Source organism: Suricata suricatta, chromosome 1 (genome assembly GCF_006229205.1).
Source record: "Suricata suricatta isolate VVHF042 chromosome 1, meerkat_22Aug2017_6uvM2_HiC, whole genome shotgun sequence".
Lineage (NCBI taxonomy): Eukaryota > Metazoa > Chordata > Mammalia > Carnivora > Herpestidae > Suricata > Suricata suricatta.
Genome location: NC_043700.1, coordinates 31,113,058 through 31,123,438, shown reverse-complemented (window position 1 = coordinate 31,123,438; position 10,381 = coordinate 31,113,058). Strand labels below are relative to the sequence as shown.

General features: G+C 41.3%; 1 protein-coding gene across 1 annotated transcript in view; it reads right to left on the bottom strand.

Moving 5' to 3' along the window:
- Positions 1-10,381, bottom strand: part of UNC5D (unc-5 netrin receptor D) — a 443,483-nt gene that overhangs the window by 26,784 nt on the left and 406,318 nt on the right. Inside the window, exon 16 of the mRNA XM_029950188.1 lies at positions 7,913-8,091. Within this exon, the coding sequence (XP_029806048.1) occupies positions 7,913-8,091 (179 nt within the window). The remainder of the gene's footprint in view (positions 1-7,912; positions 8,092-10,381) is intronic.

Below are 10,381 nucleotides of genomic sequence, written 5' to 3'. Positions count from 1 at the left end.
AATTTCTGTATAAGTCTAATTACATGAAACAGAAGTGGGGGTTTTGATTTTTTACTTTGTTTTTCTGTTTGGAGTGTAATTGTAACTACTGTATTGTAAATGATGGAAAATAATTGCATATGTTAAAAAATAAACAGAAAAAAAATAAAAGAAAAAGAAAAAAATAAATAAATGTATCTTATTTCCAAGTAGACTTGTAGTATAAAAAGTAAAAACTAAGTTAAGCTATCTATAACAAATTGGGAACCATCATTATAGGAACAGCACATAATCCTATTGCTAGTGCCAAGAAGGGAACTGAAACATAGTTTTAATGAAAAAATATTAATAACCATGCTTTCATCCTAATTGTCTCATTTAATGAAAGCCTCTTATGTGACCAAAACCAACCCTCCATATGGCTCTTCCAATGCAAATAGCAAAGCCATTCTTACTGAATAGCAGTAATTGGGAGCCACACAGCATTTGTCTCATCCATCAAGCTCTCATCCCCAAACTTCAACCTTGGTGGATACTCAACAAGCAGCAAAGCAGCTTTTAGGATAAAGCAACTGAGTGTTTCCTTTTCTAAAGAATAAGTAAAAGATGCACACCATGAAGAAACTTCTGTCTTCTTGCCCCCTGTGCCTTCAAATGAAGGGAAGATGCCACAGGGAACCTATGAGGACAGGATACCGGAAGTAAATTTAAAAAAAGAAAAGGAAAGAAAAACAAAAAACCCAAGATGCAGAGTTCTACTCTGTCTTGCCCTAAGACTGGTGTGTCAATTCTTTTAGGTCCATTAATTTGACAATGAAATCCTGAAATGCCTCTTGGGTTTTCCTTCAGCCTGTTTGGTTATTTGGTTCTTGAAGGGGAACGGTGAGAATCTTTCCTTCTTGGCCAAACATTTAAAGATCTGGGCCTCTCAGAGCTACCTGTGAGTTGCCAGATGAGAATCAGGCCAGTTGTAGACCTGGTTTCATTCTCCAGTTTCATTCCTGACAGGATGAAATTGTCTATGACAATGTGTCATGTTTGGAAGTGAAAGGCAATGAAAACTACCAAATCAGATTTCTAGTTTTCTTTAAATTGGGATATGTCAAGGAAAAATTGGTCTCATTTAAATCGATTTTCCCCACTCGATAACCCTGAGCCATTTTACCCATCCTGTGGGTGAAGGAGAATGACCACCATTTGTTTCGAGAAGAAAGACCACTGCGCTAATGCGGGATGAAGGAGGAGTAAAATATTCACACTTCTCTCTCGTAATACTCAACACATGTTTTAATGGAGCCTCACAAATCACTGAAAAGAAATAGTTACTCCCTTAAAGGATGCTCTGATGAATTGGTTAAAATTCTTCCTATAATTTAATTTTCTCAAATGATGAAAACATCATCTTCCGGCATACTGATGCTGCCAAGCTTTTGCAGTACTGTTTGAGACTGCTCTTATGAAGTGGATGCTTTAGGCTAAATGGGGCCTTGGCATGTCCATCTTTTCTGAAAACTCTATTAGCCTAAAGAAGGAGAGCCTGTTCCTTCAGAAGCCAGCCCAAACTCACCCTTTGCCTAGAACGAATGCAGTGCCCTTATGTCCAACTTTTGGGAGCATGGCTTCGGTTCTCTCAGAGGAACATAAGAAACTTCTTTTCCATATCGCCTTTAGGATGAACACCTGCCACTTATAAACCATATACAGCTTGTTCATGGCTATACTGGTCCCAGGCCTGTTTCAGCTTCATATTAGTGGGCAGCTTCGTGAGTCACTGACCTCAGTGGAATGAAGCCCAAACATCCACCACTTTGCTGTGTTGGGTCCTTCTGGCTTCACTGTAAGGGCTTTTCACATTTCAGACCCTGAATTAGTCTCCTGGGCCAGAAGCAGAAAAATCTGATTTGGGTTCATCATATTTTGCCTCCAAGGACCTGTGTAAATGCTATTTCCCTATACATTAACTTTCCTTGGAATAGTCCTACAGGTGATTCTTTTGTGGAAATGACAGCTGCACATCCATTTATTTTTATTTTTGAGAGAGAGAGTGTGTGGGCATACAGGGTAGGGGCGTAGGGAAAGGGAGACAGAGAATCTCAAGCAGGCTCCATGCTCAGTGCAGAACCCGACTCTGGGCTCAATCTCACGACTGTGAGACCATGATTTGAGTGAATATCAAGAGGCAGGTGCTTAACCGACTGAACCAACCAGGTGTCCCTCATCTCAATTTTTATTACTAAAAGGTGAAGATGTCTTTTCTAGCCTCTTGCCCACAGAACCAAGAAAGCTGAGTTTGGTGTCATCAAGGTAAATCCCAAACCATAGGAATGAGAACATCTAGTCTCAGTGGTCACTGTGTGGTCGTCCTCAGTGGCCTGCCTGTGAAGCAGGCCTCCCATGTGGATTTTGGTCTCCTCTTCTTCCCTCACCCCAAGAGGCAGCTGGCACTGAGATCGCTCTACTTCTAGTGACTTCTCAACAGTTATTCTGAGTTAGATCAGAAAGCTACCTTTAGACCTTCCTCTGTCCTTTTCCACTGCCCTCTGGCCATTTCACTGTTCCTGTGCATCCAATTAAGAGGGTGGACAGAGGAATAAAAGGGGATGGCCTCAGTATGAGAAGATTCTGTTTCTCATTAGATGGCCTGGTGGAAAAACTAGTTATACAGTACTGCTTATCAGCCATGAGATTTGAGGAATTTCATTTGCTCACAATTGCTACACCACCACCCAGAAATGTTAATATTCCAACTGAACTATTTTAACCTCTGAACAATAAGAAATACGTTTTAGTTGACCCTTAAACAATGTGGGGAGTTAGGTGCCCCACCACCCCACAGTCAAAAATCCAGTTTAAGTTTTTACTGCCCTAAAACTCAACTACTAATAGCCTACTGTAGATGAGAAGCCTTACTGGTAGCATAAACAGTTAACACATAATTTGTATGTTAATCTGTATTATAGACTGTATTCTTATAATGAAGTCAGCTAAAGAAAATGTTATTAAGAAAATTCTAAGGAAGAGATAATACATTTATAGCACTAGACTATATTTACTGGAAAAAATATATATATAAGCAGACCTGGGCAGTTAAGGGTTTAGCTGTGTTGTTCAAGATTCAACTGTGTACTATTATGGAAAACCATTAATAAGAAGTAATTATGTGCTTCTCTCCATCTCAGCATCCTTTCTTCTATCTCGCCTGCCTCCCCTCTGCTCATACTCTCCTGTCTCCTGCACTTTATCCAGCATCTGTTCCCATAGCAACATGGTCAAGCTGGCTATGTTTTCACAAGAGTTTCTGGAATATGAAAATCATGAAGCCTTAACAGACGAATGATCTAATGGAAGAATTTCATGTACTGTGGAAGAGCTGAAGGAAAAGGCAGGAATTCTCCTTAATGTCAGCTGTGTAAACTGTTTTGAGATCAATTCTTATTCCTATCATGTCTCTTTGTTATGAAGGAAGTTTTTGAGGTCTAGTATAGTTAGTATCTGATGAAGATGTTCATGTCATTCATTCAAGGAAGAATGACTGAATCACCCCTTAGTAGACAGTACTGTCTTGGTGGGTTTAACTGTAACTTAAAAAAACAAAACAAAACAAACAACAGAACAATGTATTGTGATAGGGATGGCTCAGTCTGTTGTTGAGTATCTGATTTTAGTTCAGGTCATGTTGCAGTGGTTAGTGGGTTTGAGCCCCGTGATGGGCTTTGTGCTGACAGTGCAGGGCCTGCTTTGGATTCTCTGTCTCCCTGTCTGTCTGCCCCTCCCCAACTCATGCATGCTCTCCTGCATGTTCTTTCTCATAAATAAACATTTTAAAAAATGTTTTAAAAAGTGTCGTGACATACAAAGCACTGTATCAAAGTTCAGATACAGGAGGATACTTCTGGCTGAAGCAGTTAGTTTTTGATACTAATCTGTTCAGTCTTCAGGGATTCTGCCCACCATCTACTTCCTTTCCTGTGACCAATTCTTTATTTCTCTGTGCTCCCCACCTACCAATCCCAGGGGGCCAAGAGCACTGAGTGCAGGGTTACTGCAGCTGAACGTAGAGAACAAATATGCCATCTCAGCTTTGAAATGCAGCAAGTATGGACTCTGAGTAATAGTCAAAGTTTGCTCACAGAATCTGTAATTGCAACTTTTATCTCTGACATTCTTTGCTTGGCTGTGCAGCTTATTTAGCGTGATCCATATGCCAGGCAAGTCGCAGGGCCACCTGTGTTGCTGCCTCATAGCACACTCCACTGACATTTCTCCCATTCTTGGCGATTGCTAAGGCTTTCGCTTTATATTCCCAGTCTTTTTTCTCCCCCTATTTAGATCAAAGTAGAAACTTGTTTGGCAAAAAGGCAGATTATCATCAGTGACATCTGCATTTTACCAAAAGGAGGGTATGAACATTTTCACTGGCAATAAAATAAACACAAATGTTTCCCTCCCCTCCCTTTGAAAATGCTTCCTTCATGACTTGCTAGCTTTTCGATACTTGTGGAAATTGAAAGGAAGGATGGAGAGGCAGGTAAAAAGTGCTGTCACAAGATCAAGCAAAGTAAATTCTCTAACAGAAAGGCTGTGGGCTATGGGACAGCTCTCTTGCCCAGTTAATATTGGCACATATTGACAATGTCAGATTTTTTTGTCTTTTAACACACATTAATGAGCAGTTCCATGCTATATTGTTTGTAATCCTAAGAGAGGCCAGTGATGTGGGATTTTGCAGCAGGAAGTTGTGTCAAATGACATCTGAAAATCCCGTTCCTCTCTGTCATGTCAATTTCCTCCATGTGGGAGAAGATATATTCTTTGGTATAGTAATGGAAACATAAAAGGAACTTGACAATTTCTGCAAAATAAGAATTAGCTAACATGGTGCAAGGTGATTTTCAGGAGTCTTTTATTTATGCTTCTTCTGTGAATATGTTGGTGGCCCTTCTGCTGGAACCAACCAGTCTGCAGGAAAAGGTTCTATGCTGTGTCTGCCCCCCCACACCTCCTTGGGGGCTTGGATGCTGAGCTGAGAAGCCTCATTTCCAGGTGTTAACTCTGACTGAAGACATAAGATACTATGGAAGTTTTACTAAATGAGAGCAGCAAACTACATTCTATAGGGCAAATACCAGTTGTTGCCTGTTTATCAAGTTTGTTAGACAAATCGGTATAGCTGTGTTGCACGTATTTTCTTTGGTGGATTCTCACTATAGAAGCAGAGCCTGCAGAGCACTCAGCAGGTGCTGAGTAATTACTACAGACCTATATGGCCTAAACGATTTGCTCTCTGGTTTCTTAACAGAATAAAACTTTGCTGATTCTCAATTTAAACCATTCTCATTCCAAAGTTAGACTACCTTTGGAGGGTTAGGGTAGAGAATAAAGAGGTAGGTGGGGCACGCCATTCACTGAAGTTTAATATAGTCTCCAAAGAAGACGTGAAGGTGGTAGATTACATAGACGCATGCTGTTCTAATTGCTATTAGTGAAAATTGCAAAAAGGGACACTGATTGAAAACCAACCTTTTCTGGTCACTGTGTTAGAAACATTCCATAAAGTACGTGATTTTTATTTCTTATGTCAAAGAAATTTAGGCTTTCCTGGAGAAGGGCTCTTAGGGAAAACCCAAAGCATGGAAATAGGCACACCAAGTGTTCACAGTCGATCATCCTGGACACTGGAGGGGCAGTCTGCCCCTGTGCGGCCATTTCCTGCTCATTAGAGCCCAGACACACAAGATTATTTACCTCAGTCTCCCATTTTGAAATATGTTTTCCCTAGTGTGGAAGGGCTCAGACTGATGACTTTGGGGCACTTCCGGCACCTCTCCTAGGTATACTGCAGTGGAGAACGACATGAATTGAACTATTTGCATACTCACTCAGCAAATGAATGATAGCCTCTGTGGGCACATAGATATTTTGTGGCAATTATTTTCATGTGAATGGTGAATTAAAAATCATCAACTCTCCGGGCGCCTGGGTGGCTCAGTTGGGTAAGCAACCAACCTTTGACTTCAGCTCAGGTCGTGATCTCAGGATTCATGAGTTTAAGCCCTGCATTGGGCTCTGTGCTGACAGGGCGGAGCCTGCTTGGGATTCTCTGTGTCCCTCTCTCTCTCTCTGCCTCTCCCCTGCTGTGTTCTCTCTCACTTTCTCAATATAAATAAATAAGCTTTAAAATTATATTTAAAAAAATAGAAGTCATCAACTCTATGGTCAGAATGAATAGGGGATTGATATAGTTCAAATTGTATGATCTGCATTTGTAGAAAAAGAAACAGGGCTGGTAAGCAATGTGCTTTGGCAGATTGGTACGAAGTGTAGAACCGGAAATACCCTGCGGGTCCGATGCCTACCCCACTTTTTTTTTTCTTTTTGAACCAACTTCTGTTCTCTGGATTGGTTTTTTACTCTTGTCCCTGTGTTGATGAGAAAGTGAGCTTGACATAGTCATGGTGTGCATGGGTTATAAGCAAGACATCTCCTTTGTCAAAATTGATGGGAAATATTCAACCTAATTATCTTCCCCTTGTACACTCATACATTTCTGTATTCTTTCATTTTCAATATATGACTTTCAAGAATGTATCTATTCTTTCCGGGCTTGCCTGTCTCTGCAAATTCCGTTCTCTTTTGCAGCAATGCCTCCTCTCTTGATTGTCCTTTCTGAGCCTCACTTCTTTCTAGGTGGGTCCTCTATTCTTGGATTCTGGATCCCTTTTAAAACAGGGAGTGGCACTCTAACATTTCTTGGCAGACACCTACCTCCCTTTCAGAGAAGAAAGGTAGGATGTCTGTGAAAATAAAGAACAAAACATGGAAATGACAGAGCAAACCAAACAGTAAGAAAATAAGGCTTTGCCTCAAAAGAAAAAGAAAATAGTACAAAAGAAAAAGGGAAATAAAATGGTTCTGGCAAAACTTGTTCTGATTTCTATTCATTCTAGGCAGGAGGGGAGGTGGGGGTAGAGAGGAGGAATTACTTGTCAATACCCTCTCCTTGCTGGTTATCCTTTAAGCCGAGCCAAAGCTGTCTGCCCATCAGTGCTTCTAGGAATGTCCTCGCTCTTGCTCCTTCTCATCAAAAGTAGTAAAGTCCATTATGAATCTCTCTCTTTTACTCTCACCGAACGTTAGCGTAGTGTCGAGGGTCTGGTGAAGCAGCAGACTGCATTCATGTGCCTGGGTAACCTGTTTGTTTTATGACCTCTGCCTTCAGAATTGGGAGCTTTCATCCTAAAATGTTTATTTTATTTTTTTTTAAATTTTTAATGTTTTATTTATTTCTGATACAGAGAGAGACAGAGCATGAGAGGGGGAGGGGCAGAGAGAGAAGGAGACACAGAACCGGAAGCAGGCTCCAGGCTCTGAGCTAGCTGTCAGCACAGAGCCTGACGCGGAGCTCGAACCCATGAACATGAGATCTGACCTGAGCCGAAGCTGGAAGCTTAACCGACTGAGCCGACCAGGCGCCCCTCATCCTCAAACGTTTATAATGAAGCACCCACTTTTCAGGCTGAGCGTGTCCCCATGAAGAGCTACATAATACTTATGGTGACCTGATGATAGGGAGGAGGTGTGAGAAGCTTACTTCTTTGTTTCTGGATCACTGGTTCAAGATGGTGCTGGGATCTCCCACAAGCACCAAGAAGACATAGTCTGTACCCCCATCTGAGTGGCCCAGTTAGCCAACCTAAATGTGGGACCAGGACCAAAGTAAGACTTTTCTGTTGTGTCCCTCAAGGCAGTCTGTGTGGGAGGAAATGGCACACACAGTGTCCTGTTCTTATTCTCTTCCCACATACAAAGCCAGGCCTCATGTGAAATATGACCAGAGGAATCCACAAAGATACAAACCACATGGATACACCCAACCTGCTTTGTTTTTCAGAACTCTCAGTGACATCCTCTTTCTGAAGTTGCCCCCAATTACCTGTTGATGCTGTTTTTCTGTGCTAACATCTGCCAGTCCTTGCCTTTGGCATTAGGGGTATCAAATGTAGCACAAATCCGCTGTCTGATGGAGTAGGGAATTTTGAAGGCTTTGGGGCCAGTCTGTGCAGGGAAAGTGCTGTCCTCTTGTGCAAAGAAAGTGATGGTTTCTCTTTCACTCTACAAACAAAGAAAGCATGGTCAGATCTGAATGGAGGCATTACTGATCAACATCTTGTTTTATGAAAATCTATTAACACTCATGCACAAAATGTTTGCCTGTTGTAATGGGCTCTATAAAATACACCGACATGTTCCCCTTTCTTCTACAATTGTAAATAACTTCTCTAGTAGCCTAGTGAATCATGTGCTGGAGATTTACAATGTATCTCCCACGCAGGGGAGTCACAGTCATCAGCCTTCTACATTGAAAGAGATGTCAGGTGACAGCAGAATTAAACCTTCTTCTTTTTTTTTTTTTTTTTTGTCTCTCAGAGTACTAGAATCAGTAGGAAGAAGCCCCCAAGGGACAGATTTCAGTTCAGTGTAAGGAATGACTCTTTGACAGAGCTGACCAAAGATGAATGGGCTAATCAGAAGAGCTAGCTGGACAGGTATCTGTCAGGAACGCTGCAAAGGGGAACCGATTGTATATTGATCATCTTAAAGTTTGTGTCACCCCACCCGAGTTGGGAAGTATGTGATTCCATAGTAAATATTTTGGTCTTGTCTCAGAATTATATTGCTTTGGTAATACATGAGTCAGTGATGAGGTCTAGACTAGCCTGTGGACTGGTGCAGAGTGGAAGGCTTCTGCCTGCTGTCTGCCCACCCAGCTTCTGATTTTGAGCTCTCCGATGACGACTGGTTTTTCCGTACATCCCAGCAATCAGATCTTCCTATCTAACATGAGACCGTGCAGACATCCGTCATTTTGAGGGCTGTATCTTGGAAACACAATATCTTAATGCATTATTTCCAAAAGGGTATCTCGGAAGACATTCCAAAAAGAGCAGATCTGTGGTCAAATACATTTGAGAAGTGCTGCATACTATATCTTCCACTTGGCTATTTGAAAGACATTATCATTAAATAGATTCTACTTACTGGGTTTAGTTCTTTTCTCTGGAATACTATAGAACAACACTCATCAAAATTCTTCCAGTATGTCATGTTAGCATGAGGTAATAGAAAAGCATGGTTTTCAGAGTCAGAGGGACCTTGCTTTGGAGTACGATTTTATACTTCCTAGTTCAGTGACCTCGGATGGTCCATGACCTCTCTGTCTCAATTTCCTAATCAGTCTTTGACATTCTTAAAAAACAGTTTTTGGAGTTAAAAAAATTTATTTTAATGTTTATTTTTGAGAGAGAGAGTGCGTGTGAGCATGGGAGGGACAGAGAGAGAGGGAGACACAGAATCCGAAGCAGGCTCCAAGCTCTGAGCTGTTAGCACAGAGCTCAATGTGGGATTCGAACTCATGAACCCTGAGATCATGACCCGAGCTGAAGTCGGTCATTCAACCGACGGAGCCACCTAGGCGCCACAGTCTTTGGCATTTTTTGTAGATACCACAGAGGTTATGAAATGTGGTAAAAATCACCCAGGTCGTTTACAACATAGCTGAAACCAGAAGTCTGATTTCCCGATACCTATAGCAGCATTCATTTCATTATGCCGCCCTGTTTCAAGACAAGCGGGCAGTTATGAAAAATACTGAGTGGTGTTCGCATTATTAAGCTTCAGGAATTAAGACCAGGAAGAGCTTCCTGGAGGAGACATAGTTGGGTTGGTCTTGAAGGATGAGCAGTTATTGGTTGAATAGAAATTAAGTGGGTAGCCAGATATTTTATGCAAAATGAGCGATTCTTTTCTGATATGTTGGATGGCTATAAAATGGACCAACTCAGGCTTCTTCCTGAATGAAAGAGGGTATGAGAAACATCATTTTTAATCATGGTTTGTAAAATTTCTTCCAACCTTTAAAAATGTAAATAAGTAAAAATAGTTTCCTTAAATTTCCTGACTTAAGGCAGGATGATGTTCTTAAAAAAGATGGTAGAAACTAGAGAGAGAAGAAAAAAGGGATTCTATACAAGATAACCTGGGAGCTGTCACTGGAAAAGGGCATCAAACGGTGTTAACATGTAAAAATGTGTCTAGCCCACGAAAACCGTAAACACTGAATGTATCCACGACAAAGGGCTGCAATAGATAGAATGGGCTGTGGGAGCTTTCACAGCCTCATTGAGCTGACCAAGCTGACCAAGCTCTGACTTTACTGTTGGCAGAGCAAAGGCCACCCTGATTCACAGTCGTCAGGACAAAAGTGGTTATGACTTCAAAGCGAATAAAATATTATATGAGACTGATTCTTCAGGATTTTTTTTCTCTTTTCTACACTTTAAGAAGTGGGCCTCCATTTCCCTCATAAAGTTTTCAAATTTGCCATGCACAAGGATGGCAAATT